Source organism: Natrix helvetica, assembly GCF_964273705.1.
Source record: "Natrix helvetica genome assembly, chromosome: 4".
Classification (NCBI taxonomy): Eukaryota; Metazoa; Chordata; class Lepidosauria; order Squamata; family Natricidae; genus Natrix; species Natrix helvetica.
In genome coordinates, this window is record NC_138550.1 from 129,044,657 (window position 1) to 129,065,261 (window position 20,605).

Sequence of the window (20,605 nt, forward strand, 5' to 3'; positions counted from 1 at the left end):
ATCACAGTCTCCACTCAGGTCCTCTCCTTTCAGACAGAGCAGGGGACCCTGATTGGCTGGAGAGCTGGGCAGCTTCCCCTTAAAAGGGGGAGCTGCCAGACCCTAGTCAGAGCTTGCCTGAACTTGACCTAATAAAGAGCTGTTGTCACCACTTGCCTTTTGTGCCTTCATTACCCTATCTAACAGGAACCTATCAGGAAAACTTGCAGTCACTTCAGGAACAGTTCTCCAAGTTACTGAAAGCTATGCAACATTGAACTTTGGTTAGCCTTCACTAACCAAACTGCCTGCCTGAGTTCTTAATGACCCTCTTCTTGGTGATCACCACAGTGCTAACAAGACCAACCTGCATTTCAGGCTTACAGATTTCTATCACTGAACAGCTACATAACTGAGTTTATATTGGGACTGATACTGTAGTCATGTAACAGAACAGGGTGGTGGTGAAAAATTTGGAGTATTAACTGTATGTTTGCAATTATTGGTATGCTTTAGTGTGTGTGTTTATTGTTGATGTACTATTTATTACAATACTTAAATGGGCAAATAAGACCTTGGCAAACCCTATCAAGTAAAACTCCAGAGAATATTTGTGGAATACTGACTGTAGTAGATTAGGAGGGTTGTAAATTGTTGAGATAATTGGCCTTGCATTTTACATTTCAAATCATTTTCCTCCTAAAAGAGTTTTCTGCTCCACAAAATGGGTAGATTGTGTGGCCTGGAACATGCTAAGCAAGATAACCTACTTTACACCATTGTTTTCTATATGTATCCTTTTTGTGTGCTTGTTATCCTGTATTCTCTTTTTTCTTTTCTTTTCTTTTTTTAACTCTTGTATAAAAATCCAGCCCTTTCTTTCAAGCAAGCACCTTTCATAAGGGAATCTAGGTTCACCATAAAGCCCAAGGCAAACACCTTCATGAGGATAGAAATGGATCAAAATGTGGTTCCGATGAGAAGAAAAAGTATTCAAATGAAGGGTTCTTGTTTTACATAAAGTGAAAAGAATTGCAATAATTGTAAAAATTGTAAAAAGAATTGAAGTCAAAAGGAAATGCTCATCACTGGCTCACATATTTACAACAAAGATTTCATGTAGATAATAAAAGCTATCTTATTATCTTGTATCTTATACATAACTTTTATCATAAAGTTACAAATCTATAAATCTAGACAGCATACTAAAAAGCAGAGACATCACCCTGCCAACAAAAGTATGTATAGTCAAGGCTATGATTTTCCCAGTTACAATGTATGGCTGTGAATGTTGGACCATAAGGAAGGCTGAGCGCCAAAGAATTGAGACCTTTGAACTATGGTGCTGGGGAAGACTCCTGCGAGTCCCTAGGACTGCAAGGGGATCAAAGAGGTCAGTCTTAGAGGAGATCAAAGTCTTTTCAGGCGCTCCGCTCCGCTGAGGAAACATCTCCGTTCCCAGCCGAGCTGGTGGAGCGCAGGCAGGCGTCGTTGCTTCGCCAGGGGCGGGGCAAGACTGTACTTCCGGTTTCAGCGCCGGAAGGGAGCGCGAGAGCCAGGTGGAGCACTGAAAGGGAGCGCGCAAGCCAGGTGGAGCGCTGAAAGGGAGCGCGCAAGCCAGGTGGAGCGCTGAATTCGGGTCTTTTCCCGTGTAAAGTTTACACGGGAAAAGACCCGAATACAACAAAACCAGCATATATATATATATATATATATATATATATATATATGTGTGTGTGTGTGTGTGTGTGTGTGTGTGTGTGTGTGTGTGTGTGTGTGTGTTGTATTTGTACTGATAAATAAATAAAGGGAGACTAGTATAGATCTATTTCGAGCTAATTAGCTCTCATCAGCTAGCCATACCCTTACTGGGATTTGAACCTGTGCTGTTATATATCTCAGGCAGGAGCCTACAGGACATGAAATCAACTTTGAAGGAGCCAGGTTAATCTCCAAAACAGAACACCTCCACAAGAGAATAACCAGCACCTTAAAGCTACAGGACATGAAATCAACTTTGAAGGAGCCAGGTTAATCTCCAAAACAGAACACCTCCACAAGAGAATAATCATGGAAGCCATCGAAATAGAGAAACACCCCCACAGCATGAACAAACGTGATGATACCTCCCGCCTACCAAACATCTGGAAACCAGCCCTCGCCAACAAACGAACACCACCCACCTGGGTTCCTTGGACAGTAAAGGCAACAAAGCAAATATAACACCAGGCATGTTACTGAAAGGCAAAATCACAAAACTCTATTTCACTTATTTTTGCCTTGTCATGCAGGAGAATTCACTATAGGAAGCAATTATGTTTGGAAGAGTTAGTGGTAAAAGAAACCAGGCTTCCAAAGAACAGGGTGGCTGGACACCATCAAAGCTAACATCAGCCAGAGCATTGCACCACTCATAGAAGTAGTGAAAGATTGGAAGGTGTGGAGAGAGTTGGCTCATAGAATTGCCAAGCTTCTAAGCCATTGGACTTGGTGAGTAAAGCAGAGATTAGGCTCCCTCCCAAGTAAGGAAGTGACTATCTTAATTAAACATAACTGGCTGCAGCATGATTTAAGATGGAGGGCTGACCCATGTTTCTCCGTTGGAAAAAAATAATCTGATCCCATTCTTTGGTGTCTTGTTCCTAGGTATTTTGCCCAAGTAATAACAAAACCTACAACTCTGATTTTCTGACTGAATGACAAACCTGGCATGACACTTTAGATGGAGTTTTGACTTTTATTCTGCATGTTCCTGTTGAAAACAAAACTACACAGGCAAGTTTTCTTTCCAACAAACTATGTTTTGATTTATACTCTTTCCCTATTTGCTGCTTAGCCTTGAATCACCTGGAAACTGTGTGTGTTTATATGTGTATACACAGTGAAACCTAAAATAGGACAAGGGCTGACTTCTCCCTGCGAGGGAGTAAAGTTGGAATTGCTGCCTGTAGTTTGAAAAAGCAGCTGCAATTAGGCAGAAATGTTTTCCTTGCACTTCTCTTATGTATTAAGATATTCACCCATACATTCACTCATGGGCCTGTAAGGCAATGTTGCAGCTACCTGTACTAAGGTAGCCACACCTTGGTGTTTTCAAAATTGTTCTGATATTGAGAGACAGCCTCATCCCACTCAGTCTTTTGTGCTTAGAAAAGCAAACATTAAGACAGAGTGGAAAAAGAGGTGATGCAACAAGAAAGATAAAAATAAATAGCCTACATATGAGGAAGGGAGGTGATATCTGCAGATTGGCTGTTATTACAAGCAAACAAGATGTGTTTCATTCAAATGTCAAGACCACAAGCTTTCGGTGCAACATGCAATAAGTTCACATGGTGCAATAGGGCTAGGTGTCTCTTCAACTGTGGCCTTGCCTTTGCTTTGTGGCCTTGTCTTGTAGACTTGTCTTTGCATTGCATTGGCTTTGCCTGTGGATTTGGAAACTTGCTTTTGCCTAGTGGACTGAACTTGCCTTTGCCTTGAGGATTAGTGTTGGCTTCATTTGAGCAGCCTGTGGAACTCATTGGGGTTGAGTTGGTGTTGGCACCGGGAATTGCAGGGGAACATAAATTCAGGCTCAAAAGCCTTAATAAAGACTCCTTACAGCCATTATGTGTCTGTATGCATGAGTGGAACAGATGGGACAGGGAGAACTTACAATCAATGATATAGTTTCCCAAGCACTATTATATAGTTTTAAAAGGCAACTCATTTCCCAATCTCCTAAGTACCAAACCAATTAATCCTCTATGCTAAAATACTTTATTCTTTATTTAAATGTATATGTTAATTGGTATTGATTGGCTAATTTGAATGGAGTTTGTACTCCACCCTCTGAGGGAGGGACAACATAATAGCGTGTTGGTATAAAAACATATCACATCAGAATTCAAACTGATTATTTTTTCAAGCAAAGAGTCTGAAACGGATCCCTTTGGAAAACGGTGATCATTGTGATATGCAGGTGAAATTTATTTCCCTTCTTTGAATGGGTATACGGATCCTAGTTTTCCTTTGTCAATCAATAAGGTTATGCTTGTTTATAAATTTGTAACTTTTCCTTTAATGTTTTGATACTGAATTCCGAGTAATATTTTTATTACAGAAAGGTTGGTTGGTGAGGATTTATTAATGTATAAATTACACTTTCATTCTTAAGGAAATTCAGTTGAATCACCCATTTCCATTCTATGTGACTGGGTGTCAGATGAAGGGCCTTAGAGTCATGCAGAAAACTGAATATTATTCCAAGATTTTATGGACTCTTTGGAGATACTGCTCAATTATCTGCAGAATCTGAAACATTACTGTTATTTTCCTTTCATTTATAAACTAAGCCAAGAAGAGAAGCTGGTAATGATACCTACTTTCATAGTGAATGGAATAATGATATTCTACTGATACTTTTTGTCTTCTGCTAGAAGTTCTTTCAGCAGGTTAGCTTACCAAAAACAAAGAGAGGAAATACTTATTCATTCTGTCAGCTGATCAGAGACTTTATTATTGATAGATCCCAAGACATTTTATCTTATTCTGCATTACTGAATGGGGTTGTTTGAGGAACTCCTTAAATGAACCATATATGAAGCACTTCTTATCGAATTGTTAAAGGAGTGGCAGCTTGGAGAGGTTAGTCATAATGGATTCTGTTAGAGAGAATAGGAGGGTGGATTTCTTGCAATGAATCTACAATTGATCCTTTTCCAATACAAATTACAGTAGGTGGGGAGGAAAGAATGGATAGTAGGCAGGAAGAAAAAGTTTCCCTATCTGATTTTAAACAGAGGCTGTCCAGAATTGTCCGGTTATTGACCACAATAACCCACAAGTTGTTTCTAAAGTCAAGGACGACCTTCTAAATTGACACCATTGGCTGGACATTCAAATTTTGTCTTTCTTGGTTGGTTACAAAAGTAAGTCTAACTTAAGTCTCTAATACCAGTAATATTCCATTAAAAGGATCAATAGTCTAATTGACGGTATTAAGCCTTTATTTGTTTTATCATCTCTCAGCTTAATCGTCTCCAGGAGGCTATTTGAATGTGTCATTACAATGTATGCAGGGCCATCCTGATACTCCGTTGTCCTCCCAGAGTTCAATATTGCAACCACTAATAGTAAAATGTTGTTTATTTCTCTTTTTCAGGAACAAATTATTTGTTTGTGAATGGATTTCTATTTATATAATTTGATTTCAAACATGACTGTGGAAAATATATGTTGTACCCTAAGAAATGAATGTACAATCTGGTCAACTTGCATTTTAGAAGGATATGCAGGCTTTATGGTATATCCCTTAATTTTGATAGTGATTCTGATAATATTATATTATCCCTATATTTGGATATTCTCTCTGATCTGTCTCAGTAATGCAATACTTTCTGTATGGAAAAAAATTGGCAATCTGCCAGAAGATATCAATAGCCAAAAATGGGACAAACCAAAGCAATTTTTGTCACTGGCAATGGACTGGTTTGGAAAGCTACTGCACAGTAAGTATGACTTTCTTCATTCATTCTTTAAGGCAGGGTTGAAGAGTGTACCATTGTAGGCAACATTTGGCCAACCATAATCAGCACTAATTTGCATCTTGGAGATGTGTCTGAAGCTAACAGAATGTGAATGGAAAACTGATAATGCATAGTGTCAATTTACGTATAATTCAGTTTTGTAAAAGGGCTTCAGCAACTAGTCAAGAAAATGTCTTACCTCTATGGGTGCAGAAGAAGAAATTGTCTTAATCCATTACTCAGCAAAGTAATTGCAGGGATATTTTTAAAATAATAGAACTTTATATATAACCATAAAATACCAGAAACATTTGGGCATGTTAGGATCATTATATTTTCTAAAAATAACATTAGAAAAATTTAAAAAAATATTTTTCAAGCCTAGTGTTAGGAAACATCAAAAAGCAAATATTGTTCCTGAGTGGAGAAATCGATCAGTACACTGGAAGAAACAACAGTGCACACCATCGTTCTTGCTAGCATTCTCCCATGTGGTTGGGAGCGAGGCCAGATCTTCTAGATGCATTGAGAAGCCTTTTCCATCTCCCTGTCCCATCACTCTCAGGAGCATGAGGCTCTGTTCCCACCACTCCAATTAATAACCAATGAAATTGCTTAATGACCACTTAGTTCACAACTTGGAGAGTGGGATTGTGGTCATTGAGTAAAGCAGTCACATGGTGTTTGCTTAACATCTGCTTCACTCAACAACTAATATTCTGGGCACAATTCTGATTGTAAGTTTTCAGTCTGTTTAGAAACACATCAATTTTACATTTTGTGCTAACGAGGTGGCTTCCGCCCGGTGCAGTATGCCAGAAGAGGTAGTGAAAATCTGGTGGACCAGACCAGTAGCATCCTGACCACGCCCTCACCCCAGCAAAAGAAAGTCTATCCCACCATCCAGGAACTGCATCGCAAAGTAAGGAAAGCAGATCTTGGGGAGAGATCTTCCCTCCCCCTTCAGAGAGCCCATGTGGAGAGAGAAAAGGCAGTCTGGTTTGAACATGGGCAGGTGGGTGATTTAGTGGCCAGTGCCTTCTTCGCACATTCGGGTGGCAGAGAAGGAAAGGAAGTGCGTGATATCCAAGGCGAAGGTGTTCCCCTTTGCCCCTGGGGGTGGGGGCAGGGGACTGTTTATCGCACGCCTCCTTCCCTTGCTCATCTGCTATCACCAGGGTGAGACCAAGAAAAGCGAGGTCTTGGGAGAGACCTTCCCTTCCCCTCCAGAGAGCCCATGCTGGGAGAAAGGAGGCAGGCTGGTTTGAAAATGGGTGGGCTGGTGGTTTAATGGCCAGTGCCTCCTTCACTTGTTCAGGCAGGCGGAAAAAGAAAGGAGGGCACGTGATAGCCGAGGGCGAAGGCATTACTCCTCTTCGCCCTTGGTGGCAGGGGTGCTTTATTGTGTGCCTCCTTTCTTTCTCCGCCTGCCTCAACAAGTGAAGAAGGTGCCAGCCCCAAACCACCTGCCCGAGTTCAAACCAGCCTGCCTCCTCTCTCCCAGCATGGGCTCTCTGGAGGGGGAGGGAAGGTCCCCCACCCAAGACCGGCTTCTTTCCTTCCTTCCTGCAGTGTCAATCCTTAGGGGAAGGGCACAGACTGTTCGGCAGTGGCAGGGAAATTGAGGCTTCTTTGGCAGCCTCCCAGCTGGCAAAACAGACATTTTCACAGTGGCAGCTGAAGCATAATCCCGGATAGTTCTGGCTCTCCCTTCCCCTAGCATATCCCATTGCTGCTGGTGCCACTTTTGATGAATCTGGCTTGGAAGTGATGGCAAGAAGAGGCTGCCAGAGATGCTCTCAGCGATGGCAAGAGCCCCGCCGCTGAGCCAGATTCACCAAAAGTGGTGCCAGCAGCAACAGGACATGATTGGGGAAGGAAGAGCCGGAACTGACTGCCCGGGATTGTGCTTCAGCCGCCGCCACCACTTCTGCTGCTTCTGCAGCCACCAGAGACTCCTTCCTTGCCACTGCTTTGTTTTGGGCCGAGAAGCGACGCCTCTAAGGGGCTGTCCCCGGATGGCACCTGAGGCCACCTTGCCTCCTTCTGCCCCATGGAAAAAGAGCACTATCCCCTCTCACTTTTCTCAGCCTACACGCTATTCAAGGTGTGGGGAAAAGTGCCGCTCGACTCCCTTTCAGGAGGACCACTGCGTATCCTCCACAGGTGGGAGGTTGAAGAGGGCTTTTGGCAGCATGAGAGAAAGACTTCAAAATCAATGGAGATGTGTGACTGGTGTGCCTTCTTCTGACTTTCTTCTGGTGCAAAATGCTTTAAAAATAAAGTTTTCATTTTGGGGGGTTGTAAAGGGTTAGGGGTGCAAGGGTTGTAACTTGACAGCTTTAAGACTTGCACACTTCAAATGCCAGAGTCCCTGAGCCAACATGACTGGAGGAGGAACTCTGGGAGTTGAGGTCCACAAGTCTTAAAGCTGTCAAGTTTGAACATCCCTGGGTTGTTTTTTTTTGTAAAGGGTTAAGGGTGCAAGGGTCTTGTAACTTGATAGCTTTAAGACTTTCATACTTCAAATGCCAGAGTTCCTGCGCCAACATTTTGGTTGCTAAGCAAGAGCGTTGTTAAGTGACTTTCACCACATTTTTACAAGTTGGCCATGCCCACCCGGTCACATGACCACCAAGCCATGCCCACTAAATAGGGCACATCCACAAAATAGGTCATGCCCACAAAATAGGTAGTAATTTTTTTTTGCAACCCACCTCTGGTGCTAACCCATAATCTGTCATGATTTTGGCCTGACACAACATAGACATCACATATATATCTATTAACAGTTCTAGAAAAAGTAAGAATACCAAAATTATGTTTTAAATATATCTATAAAGTTTTATTATTTTAAACTATTTAAAATCTAAGAAAAAAATCTAAGAAATAAATAAACATGGCCATAATTCATAGGATAGTGTTGAGATATTTGGGATAAAAGATAAGCGTTTATGTCACTTTAATTGGTATGAATCTAAGTGAATTATAGAAAATTAGAAGGAATATGCAAGATCACAAAGTTAATAACACTGAACTCAGATGATTCTGACTTATTGATTTTGGCACATAATATGACAACATGTAGTTCCAAAAAGCACATATGATTTAAAATGTTTAGCTTCACAAGAAAGCTAAGTAAAAATTCTTTTTTTCTACATGATCTTCCTTTCTTCTACAAGAGACCCTTGTGAAATAATATTGAAGCTATTTCGTTTTTCTACCATTAACAGGTTATGAGATTTCTGGATTAGAAAATCTACCAGAAGGACCAGCAATCCTTGTTTATTACCATGGAGCCCTATCAATTGACTATTATTTATTTATTCAAAGGTTTTATAGACTCACTGGGAAATTCATCTATTCTGTAATAGATCGTAGTATTTTTCATTTACCAGGTAAAAAAGAATACTACAAGTTTAGTTTTAGTTATATATTTCAAACTGTATACTGTAAATTCACTTACTTAGGAAGTCCAATTTTTGTTCTTCAAAGACTTAGTTGAATTATGTCATGGTGGTGGAAATATGTATATTCTGTTTCCTTTTACAAGCAGGAACAGAATGACTTATTAAGTCTGCTTTTGCAGGAATAAGACTATTCATCTCCATCCATCACTCTGATCATCCTACAAGAGAAAAATGTGTAAATGTTCTGAAACAAGGGCATCTGATGGGAGTTGCACCAGGAGGACTACGAGAGCAAAATTACGGAAATAATTACTACAAACTAATATGGGGAAAACGGAAAGGATTTGCTCATATAGCTATAGATGCAAAAGTGGTGAGGCATTTGTCATTACATCTTTTTCTTAGTGGTCTTTTAGATTGGAACGTGAACTTGTAAATGCTGTATTTCATATTCATGTCATCTATTTATTTTTAAGCTATCTGCAAATGTACATGAAGAAGCAAGCAAACACATATAAGATTTGACAGGCCAGAAAAAGGCAAATCTTCTTTCTCCCATTTACATAAACCTAGAAATCAGTGGTAACATTCAATTTTTTTCCCTACTGGTTCTGTGGGCGTGGCTTGGGGAGGTCCTGTGACTGAGTGGGTGTGGTCAATTCAACACCACCAAGCCATGCCCACAGAACTCGGTAGGAAAAAAAATGAATGTCTATTCTACCTATTTTCTGTCCAGGCCTGGCCTAATCTGTCAAAGACCTCCCACTCTTCCTTCGCCACACAATGTGTCCTTACCTTCCTCTTGTGGCTGGCTGCCAGTGAAGGCAAGCCAGGACCGAGCTGTCACTGCTGGGCTCCCTGCCAGCCTGCATCTCGCCCCCCTCATCACGAGATGCTTGCAGTCACCTTCTCTTTTGTTTGGTGATGCTTCTTGCCATGAAAAAGAGATGGCGGCTGTGCAGGCTTCTTGCAGCAAAAATTACTGGAACCGCTCCACTTCTTGAACGTGCCGCCGCCCTGTTCCATGTGCCGGCTGCGCAGCGGCACAGTGGCAGCAGGCAATGATGTGTATATGGAACACCTAAAGACTGGAATCTTTAGGCTCCCAGCAAGCTTAAGTAATAAGCCAAACACAAAAACTTCAGTTCTTGCAGTCTAGTCATAAGAAGCAACTGTCTGGAGTGCAAGTGCGCAGCTCATAATGTCTCCTGTTTCTGGGGAAGCCACAATTTGCCATCTGTTGGCTAATCTGCACTCCAACACAGTCCTTGCTCCTTTGGGGATGTCTAGCTCTTCCTAAATTCCCACAAATATGAGCAAAGGTTATAGAATAGTAAACACACAAATAAAAAAGAATCATGATGTTTTCATTAAACTCTTGTCTCTTTCTTTCTTTGGCATATTCTGAGTTTATTAAATCCAAGATTTAAGATGAAAAATAAAGTTGTGGTTTAATGTTAGTCTATTAAGCAGGATCTTCAAAGATTAGATGCATGAGAATAAAGCAGAATAAAATGTGGATTAAAATATAAAAACAAGACATGGCATAAGGGACTGATAAAAAGCTTGCCTGTAAAAAGACAGGGAAATGTCATCAACCTTCAACCACAAAATGTTCCAGTATATGTCCTTATGTCAAAAGCTCAAAACCACAAGGTTTCAGCTAAAGGTCGCTTAGAGACACATAGTCAGTACCTATGGCCCAAGACAAAAGGAGAAGTAAGATAATATCTACTTATAAGGCTTTTTCCTCAAGGTAACCAATAATAAATGAGTTAAGTGTTTCCATGTTACGCTGCCTTTGAGAATGTATAAGAATGTGTGCTTCGATAATGAAGGTTGTTCAGAACTTGCAATACTAGCCTTGGGCTAGTTTTCTGAACCTGGCTGCCAAGAAACTTCTCCTGCATCCTGAGATGTCTAAACTTGTCATTTTCTGCAACAAGAATTCAACACTAAAGAAAGAATGAAGGATACTTTGGCATATCAGAAGCTGAGTTAAAACTACATTTAGTAGAATAATGCAGCTACTGCGGTATTTAAAATCTCAGAAACAAATAACTGATAGGGTGTCAAAAGATGTGATGACCTTAGCAACATTAGTTTCTCAAATATCTGTTTTTTGTCCAATGCATTTTATTCCTTTTATGTACTATGACTAAAATAGTCTCATCTTTTAATCTCTTCTAGCCAGTCATCCCTTTGTTTACACAAAATATTAGAGAAGGATATATATCATATGGAAATATTGGTAAGCAAAACTTTATGTATTCTCTGGAATGTTATTACTTTTAAGGCTATAAATCTATACATCTGCATCTTTGCCTACCATGTTTAATTTCAATGATACCGTAGCTCAAGCAGCAATAGCTAAACCTGGGCTGTAAATATTTTAAAAGTATAATTGATGTAGATGAATTGGGAGCATTTTCATTCAATTCTGTTATGAAGACAGAATGATGAAAACTGTCCAATCTCTTTTCATATATTTCATCAAAATGCTGAATGAGTATATAAATATATGAATATGAAATATATGAAAATGTCCAACTCTGAATTCTACAGAATTCCAAAACTTTTCTGAAAACCCAAAATTGCATTTCCCATAATTGACATGATATCATGGGATTACATGGACTGACCCAGAAATAACAGAAATTCAGAAGATATAACCATATACTGTAAATGCATTGGTACTTACTCTGAGAAATCTGTCTGTTTCTATACTTATCCATCCTGCCATCTATCAGTCTTCTGGAATCTGTGTGTGTGTTTACATGTCTGGATTAGCCTGCTTTTCCTAATTTTATAACCTTTGTAAAATCTATGGGGAACTTTGCAAATTGTAATGGCCAAACATAATAGCTTATTTTCTTGCTCTTTCAACTGGAAAACTGGATACCACTACTAAAAATTGCTACAGATATTGAATATAAGTTTCTAACAAAGACAAATATGAAACTCTTTGCACTTTGCTAAAATGTTTTTCTGAGATTTTCTAAATCTTGTACCCAGGACCAATGAGATGGTTTTATGAGCGAAACCGATGGTTAATCTTTCCAACATATGGAATATTTCCAGTTAAACTTATAACCCATATTGGAGAACAAATTCCATATGATCCAAATATAACTCCTGAAAAATTAGCTGAAAAAGTAAGTGTATTTCTATTATAAGAGAAAAAAATACATTCAAATTAACACTTTGTTTACAATTCATGAAATTATAACTTTATAATAATACTTTGTAAGCACTTATTGGATTTGCATGTTCTGAAAAACCAGGTATTATGACATCTAAAATAAGGTTTATGTTTTAAGTAAAAACTGTATCCAGACAACAAGCCACAGTTAGCTCCAAATTAAATGAGAGGCCTGTTCTATTCTGTTTTTAAAATTATAATACTGTATGCAGGCAGAGAGGTAGTTCTACACCATATATTTTAATGTACCATATAGTTTAACCCAAAGGAAAAATGTGATTTATCTGATTATACCCCACAATATGGAGAGGGGGGGAGGGAGAGAGGGAGAGGGAGGGAGGGAAGAAGGGAGGGAGAGAGAGAGGGGGGGGGAGGATATATATATATATCCCAGGTTCAAATCCCAGTAATGGTATGGCTAGCTGATGAGAGCTAATTAGCTCGAAATAGATCTATACTAGTCTCCCTTTATTTATTTATCAGTACAAATACAACATATATATATATATATATATATATATATATATATATATATATATATATATATATATATATATATATATATATATATATATATATATATATATATATATATATATATATATCTTTGCTATGTGTTAGATTTTTACATAAATGTTGAAATATCTGTTTTATAGAAAAGTCCATGGGTCCGGTAGTTCAGGAATGGCTTCCCTATAATTCTTGAAACAGAAATCTAAATTATATCATTTTTTTCTTTCTTTTTCCCATCCCACTCCACCCTATGCCACTTCACCTCTTCAACAGACTCAAATGGCAATAGAGGCTTTACGGGACAAACACCAGAAAATCCCAGGAAGCATATTGCATGCTCTTAAGCAACGCTTTGAGACACGTAACAAAGATAAACAGTGATATAACAACAACAATCTCTGTAGATAATATATATGCATAGATGATATATGCATAGGTGTAGTGCAGATGTAGCACCATACACTTTTTTAAACAAAATGTAAGAGCAAATTGAAATGGGATGAGATACTCTATTTACTTCAAGGTGTTTAAATCCTCAACATCACATTAAATTTCATTTGAAAACACCAAAGCATTACATGTTTATCTTTCCACCCTCTTATGAATTATATTTGATAAAATATGTTGAAAGAAATGTCCTTCTGGGTTCGGCTCCAAGTGGGGAAAAAGACACAGGAGGCTGCTTGGAAAAATGGCTTTAATGGTGGACAGGACCACATGGCTTGAGTCCTGAACAGAAAAGGTGATCACATGCTTCAATGTTGGTGGAGAAGAAGAGAAGGAAAGGGAAGAAGGGCCGAAGAAGGGCTTGCAGGGCTTTTTATAATCTGTTCGGCTCATCTATCTGTTTCCTGTTCCTGTGTAAGAAATGTATTCTGATTGGTTGTCAGACTCACATGGGACCATGCAAGGGCAACCCTCTAGGCTGAGTTTTGAATCCAGGTTTGGTTGAGTTCAGATGCCATGTGGTCAGTTGAGTAAAGGCTTATATTATCATGCCTTCATTCCCATCCCCCTGGAGCTGAAGGGGAGAACTCTTTTATTATGTAAAGGGACTGGCTCAGGCTTTAATGACTCGTGGACAAAAGGTGGGGGCAGGAAGCTGCAGGGAGAGTTACCTTGTCTTTTTGAAACATGTTTCTTTTCACATCCAGAGAAATATTCTGCCTTTTCAATATTTCCTAGGATATTTCATTTTTCTGGGAGAGGGCTGGGTGATAACTTTCCACAAATCCTAGTGAAATGGCAGATGACTGGAGGAGTCATCTGTTATTCCTGTCTTGGAAAAGGAAAAATAATAGGACATCCACAATCTGGACAATTTTAGAAAACATACTGTGATCATCAAGATATTTATCTTTAAACACTTTGAAAACAATTACCAGAAATCTGACTTGCCTTATCAAATATTTTTTTCCAGGTAGCTTCCTTAGAGGCTGTAGAAATTTTGTAAACATAATATATCTTGATTTTTGTTTATAAAAGAAGTTGACAGAGTACTTCATTCTGATTAGCAGGTTATTAATGTAAAGGCTTCATGGTGATTAATTGGCTGCACTGCATAAATTGTAACACGTCCATTATTCATTAAGTTTGTGTGAAATATTGAGCAGGAACATACAATATTTAATTGGGACTCATGTACTTTTCAATGTATTAATTAATGACAGGTTAAGAGTGCTATCAAATTTACAGATAAACTGGATGGGATAATTAATACCTAGAAGATATAATAATAATAATAATAATAATTTAAATTTATTAGCCGCTCCCTTTCCGAAAAGGACTCGGGGCGGCGTACAATGGAGTAAAAAACATATAACATTTACATAAATCCATGACATACATAAGTACAAAGACACACATGTTCGGAGGAGGTTAACAGATACAATACATAGACAATTAAAAACCATTAAAATACCCTAATTACAAAACCCCATGTACAATCCAAATTCAAAATGTTAAAAAACAGACAGTCAGGAGGAGTACGAGAAAATTACGGTTGAGCCAGGCCAGATAGTTGGAAGAGGTGGGTTTTCAGTTGTACACGGAAGGAGCGGAGATCGGAAGTAATCCTGATGTCCCGGGGGAGGTCATTCCACAGGGCTGGGCCCATCACAGAGAAGGCTCTGCTCCTGGGTGTCGCCCCCCGACACTGTTTGGCGGTCGGCACCCGGAGAAGTCCCTCTCTGTGAGAGCGGATTGGTCGTAGGGATGTGTGGGGCAGGATGCGATCCTGCATGTAACTAGGCCCTGTGCCATGGAGCGCTTTAAAGATCATAATCAAGACCTTGAAACGCACTCGGAAGACCACAGGAAGCCAGTGCAGCTCGCGCAGGAGAGGTGTTACAGGGGAGAATCTAGTCCTCCCCATGATCACCCGCGCGGCCGCGTTCTGGACCAACTGTAGTCTCCGAGTGCATCTCAAAGGAAGCCCCATGTAGAGAGCATTGCAGTAGTCCAGGCGAGACGTCACCAGCGCATGGGTGACTGTGCGTAGGGCATCCCGGTCCAATAAGGGGCGCAATTGGCGCATCAGGCGAACCTGATGGAACGCCCCCCTTGCCACGGCTGTTACATGGTCATCCATGGACAGCCGGGCATCCAGGAGGACGCCCAAATTGCGCACCTGTTCCATAGGGGCTAGTTGCACGCCCCCAATGGCCAGAGATGGAAACACCTGGTTGAACCGGGGCGCCGGAAGCCACAGCCACTCCGTCTTGGAAGGGTTGAGTTTCAGTCGGTTGCCATCCATCCAGATCCGTACGGCCTCCAAACACCGGGACATCACTTCGATGGCCTCATTGGGGTGGTTTGGGGTGGAGATGTATAGCTGAGTGTCATCAGCATACAGATGATATCCCACCCCAAAACCACGGATGATCTCGCCCAGCGGTTTCATGTATGTGTTGAACAGGAGAGGCGAGAGTACCGAACCCTGTGGCACTCCACATGTGAGAGGCCTCCGGGTCGATCTCTGCTCCCCTGCCAACACACGTTGCGTCCGGTCAGTGAGGTAGGAGCCAAACCACCGTAACACGGTGCCCCTGACTCCCAACCCCTCCAGCCGGTGCAACAGGATACCATGGTCGATGGTATCGAAAGCCGCCGAGAGGTCTAATAGGACCAGGATAGAGGAACAACCCCTATCTCTGGCCCGCCAGAGATCATCCACCAATGCGACCAAGGCCGTCTCCGTGCTGTGCCCGGGTCGGAAGCCGGACTGGCGCGGGTCTAGATAATCATTTTCCTCCAGGTGGCGTGGGAACTGCTGTGCCACCACACTCTCTACAACCTTCGCTAAAAAAGGAAGGTTGGAGACTGGACGGTAATTGACTAGGTCCGTCGGGTCCAGGGAAGACTTCTTGAGCAGGGGTCTCACCATCGCCTCTTTCAAGGCGGCTGGTAGAGACCCCTCACCCAACGAAGTGTTCACTAGGACCAGGAGCCAGTCACGTGTAACCTCCCAGGATGCCAGTACAAGCCAGGAGGGACACGGGTCCAATAAACATGTGGTGGGTCGCAGACGTCCACGCAACCTGTCCAAATCCTCGATGGCAACCGAATCAAACTCCTCCCAAAGCGGACCCTCAAGACTCGCCACGGGCGTCTCTACTGAACCACTGAAGGGGGTCCATCCCATCCGGATTTGAGCGACTTTGTCATGTAGATATTTCCCAAACTCCTCTGCTCTACCCTGTAAAGGGGCTTCCCGCGGCCTCTCAAACAAGAGGGAACGAGTCACCCGAAACAAGGCGGCAGGGCGGTTATCTGCAGACGCAATAAGGGCGGCGCAATGTTGACGTTTGGCCGCTCTTAATGCCACAAGGTACGTCCTCAAGTAGGCTCGTGCCTGTGCTCGGTCAAATTCGGAACGAGAGGATCTCCAACGACTCTCTAGGCGTCTCCTTTGGCGTTTCATCACCCTTAGCTCCTCGGTAAACCAGGGAGCCAGGGTGGTTCGTCGCCGCAGGAGAGGCCGCAAAGGCACCACCCGGTCCAGGGCCCCGGTAGTCGCACTATTCCATGCGTCTACCAGGTCCTCCACTCGGGGGCGGGTCAAATCCACAGGAGGTGGCCCAAGCTCCGTCTGGAACCTATCTGGTTCCAACAGGCGCTTGGGGCGGAACCATCTAATACCTTCCGGTTCCGCCTCCTCGCGGTGTGGGGTAGCACCAGGGAAGTCCAGCCGGAGAAGATAGTGATCCGACCATGACAGGGGAGTAATGGCTAAGTCCCCTATTCCCTGATCACTCATCCACCGGCCTGAGACAAAAACAAGGTCCAGCGTGTGGCCTCCCTCGTGAGTAGGGCCCTGAATTAACTGGGTCAGGTCCATGGCTGTCATGGAGGCCATGAACTCCCGAACCCCCTCAGACGCTTCTCCCATCGACGGCAGATTGAAATCCCCCATCACTATAAGGTTGGGGGTCTCAATCGCCACCGATGAGATCAGCTCAAGGAGTTCAGGCAGGGCCGCTGATGTATAGCGAGGAGCCAGGTATACTATCAGCAGGCCCAACTGCCTCCCTGGGCCCCATCTCACAACAAGGGACTCACACCCGGATGTCTGTGGCACGGTGAACTCTCTCGGCTCAAGGTCTTCCCGAATAATCACTGCTACCCCGCCGCCCCTCCCCTGGGCCCGAGGCTGATGAAATGCTCGATAACCTGGTGGGCACAATTCAACGAGGGGTAAACCTCCCTCGGAGCCCAACCAGGTCTCGGTTATTCCTGCGAGGTCCGGCTCCCCCTCCAAGATAAGATCATGAATGAGGGGGGCCTTATTAACAACGGACCTCGCGTTGCATAACAGCAGTCTCAGGCCTTGGGCCTGTGGAATATAAACAGAATTCATAATAATTTAATACAGTACAGAAATAACACAAAATTAAATTTAGCAGATATTAATGTAAAGATATGCAATTAAGAAACAGAATTCAGGATTACAATATACCTGCTGTGGTAATAACAATTATTTTTTTAATAGGGCAGGGGAATTATAGTTTATTGTACACTGATTCTAAGACAGTGATGGCGAACCTTTTTTGGCTCGTGTGCCATAAGTGGGGGGAGAGCAGAGGGGTTGTGTGCGGGTGTGCTGCACCCATAATGTAATGCGTGACCCCCCCAGTGCACATGCTCACACTACAGGCACTCCTCCCCCATTTGACATGCTTTTTTCGCCCTCCCCAGGCTTCAGAGGCTTTGTAGGAGCCTGGGGACGGTGAAAACAGCCTCCCCCGCCCTCCAGACACCCTCTGAAGGCTTCAGGGGCCGTCAGGAGGCTTCCCTGACGCCTTTGGAGAGCTCAAAATGACCCTCCGAGCCGGTTTGCTCGGAGGATCGTTTTGAGTGCTCCAAAGGCTTCAGGGACTGTCAGGAGGCTTTCCTGATGCCTTTGGAGTGCTCAAAACGACCCTCCGAGCAAACCGGAAGTCACTTCTCAAACTTCCTGTTTGCCCATAGGGCCGGATTTTTGCTCTCCGGAGGCTTCATGGAAGCTCATGAAGCCTCCGGAGGGCCTCAGGGGGAGGGCGGGGGAGGTTCTTTTCACCCTCCCCAGGCTCCTATAAAACCTCTGGAGCCTGGGGAGGGTGAAAAATGGCTTTTAAAAAGGGTGAACTCAGCTGGCCAGCAAGAGCATGAGCGCTGGCCAGCTGACAGGGCAGTGCCTCGCGTGCCCTGACAAATGGCTCAGCGTACCACCTAAGGCACAGTTGCCATAGGTTCGCCGTCACTGCTCTAAGATAACAGATAAGCAAATGCAATTTCAAGCTGCTTTAATAAAGTGTAGTTTCAAATTTTTCTCTCTCATCTCTGGTCATCTCCTAGGGTTGTTCTGCGAAAAATAGAAAATAGTAACATTCACTGTTTTGAATTATATATTAAAAATGTGACATAAACTTAATACAAAAAATTCTATCATTCTTGGAACTGCCTATATTCTTAGATGTTGCCTTATTATTCTCAGGTTCTTGCTAAGCTTTTGAATTATTAAGCTTCCATCAGTCTTGGACAGTGGATTAAACCCCAGATAATAAGAATTAGAATTAAAATAGAAGAAAAAGCAAAAAGAATTAGATAAGATTACATAGTAGCAAGATTGATGTTGAAAGATTATGGCATAAACCATTCATGATGGTCACATGGTTATGAGCAGACTGGTAAATCTTAACAAATGTACGCATTGGCAAAGTTTCTCGCTGTCAATTACGTACAAAGCAGCACACTGCTTACCTACACACATATACTACACAATACATTATGGCATCCTAGGTTCTAGGGAAGAAGTTGAAGCGTATGAAGGCCTGTGCAAGCTAACGAACTGCAGCTGTGATTTCACATTATTGTGTATATAATAACAGCTATAGCCAAGAAAAGCAACCAATAAGAAGTTCAAATTGTACAGCATAGGCAAAAACTCAATTTCAAATCCACCAATCATTAATGAAGAGACTGTCAGGCCAATTATGCCTGAATCAAGCTATAATTAAGCCTGTGGTAAGTTGTAGGTACCTGCTCTTGCTTCTTATTTATTTTACTATGAGCAGGCAAGGAGCCAAATCTTGATCATGACCACCATAGTGGCTTAAACACTGTCATTCAGACCATTGCAAATATGCCCTGATCTGCATTGGCATTTCTATAAAAGGTTTCATTTTTATTTTTGTTTTAAGAATTTTCTCTATTATAATATGAATCTTATTCCAAAATGTCTTTGCTTTATCACGTATCCACCATAAATGGTAAAAAGTTCCTCCTTTGTTAAATAATTTTTTTCTTTTAAATTTACGGTAAATTTTAAATCTTTCATCCACATATTTTCCTGTTGTCCAAGCATCACATTATATCCAAAATTGAATGGTGAATGTTTTACCTGTTCACTTTCCAAATTTAATTTTAATAATATTTTATAAATCTTAGCAATAATATGATCAGCACTACAACATAGAAAGATTTCCAATTACTTCTTGCAAAATCAAACCCACAGCTCTTTTTATCTGATTTAAATTATTCTTTCAATTGTTGATATATAAACTATACTATATATATATATAAGCTATTTAGCTCTCATCAGCTAGCCATACCCTTACTGGGATTCGAACCTGGGCTGTATTACATATTAGGCAGGAGTCTTAGCCACTAAGCCACAGGCTCTCCTCCTTTATCAGCTGAGCCAGGGAAATAGGTATGTATTTGTGTTACGACCCCTTGTATGCCCATACATATATATATAATCTTCTAATTCAAGTTCTTTCTTCAACTTTAATGTAAGTTCACCAGAGTCGAAAAATAATATTTTACTTGGTCCACCAGTCTGGCTATACCACCATTCCTTTTTTGAAAAAAGCTTCTTGGAGGTACACCCAAAGAGACAAGGAAAAGAAGTGGCAAATGAAAACAAATGAAGCAAGGCAAGGGGATGGAGTATGAAGCAGTGCAGGTTGTTATAGAGAGCATAGCCAGTGGAGAGAAGTGGCTGGAGTCAACCCTAGCTTTGCTGTCCATTGCAACTAGGTATCTCAGATACAGCCAAGAATGAATATTGTGTTGTAGTCAGCCTGGATGCTAGATCAGCCTCCTGCATACTCCTCATCTCTCAATGAGCACAACTGTTCACCAATTACTGAATCGCCTGGACTTCCAGTGATGGGATGAGATCCTTGAGGCACTTAGCTCAACCACCTGTTTAGTAGCTCCAGCCAGCAGCTACAACAGAAATGTTCATTCTCGGATGCATTTGAGACTCCTAGCTGCAATGGAAAGCAAGGCTAGGGTTGACCCCAGCTGCTTCTCTCTGCTACAGTGCTTTCCAGATGCGCTTTACAGCTCCAAGCCTGAAGTAACCGGGGATTGCCCTGCCTCCCCACCAGCCAGATAGTCTTTGGCACGCCGCTCGTCAGCCTCCAGATATCAGATTCCCACCACCCAGCACTAGTTCAGGGGTTCCTTCCCCCCAGGGGATAGAGAGAGAGAGGGAGGGAGGG

The 20,605-nt window shown here is 42.0% G+C and overlaps 1 protein-coding gene across 1 annotated transcript; it reads left to right on the forward strand.

Annotated features, from left to right (window-relative positions):
* The first annotated feature begins 2,597 nt into the window (after positions 1-2,597).
* On the forward strand, positions 2,598-13,185 carry LOC309392092 (DGAT1/2-independent enzyme synthesizing storage lipids-like). The gene is made up of 7 exons (XM_081953069.1): positions 2,598-2,754; positions 5,126-5,471; positions 8,723-8,887; positions 9,079-9,272; positions 11,090-11,150; positions 11,915-12,054; positions 12,888-13,185. Exons 2-7 carry the CDS (start codon positions 5,147-5,149, stop codon positions 12,993-12,995), a joined length of 993 nt encoding a protein of 330 aa, XP_081809195.1. The 5' UTR covers positions 2,598-2,754; positions 5,126-5,146; the 3' UTR covers positions 12,996-13,185.
* Positions 13,186-20,605: the final 7,420 nt, after the last annotated feature.

Excerpts from the sequence above, each read along its gene's own strand:
- LOC309392092 (XM_081953069.1), top strand. The coding sequence starts at position 5,147 with ATGGATTTCTATTTATATAATTTGATTTCAAACATGACTGTGGAAAAT. Across the intron at positions 5,472-8,722 it reads GTTTGGAAAGCTACTGCACA|GTTATGAGATTTCTGGATTA; the intron begins GTAAGTATGACT and ends TACCATTAACAG. Across the intron at positions 11,151-11,914 it reads TATATCATATGGAAATATTG|GACCAATGAGATGGTTTTAT; the intron begins GTAAGCAAAACT and ends TCTTGTACCCAG.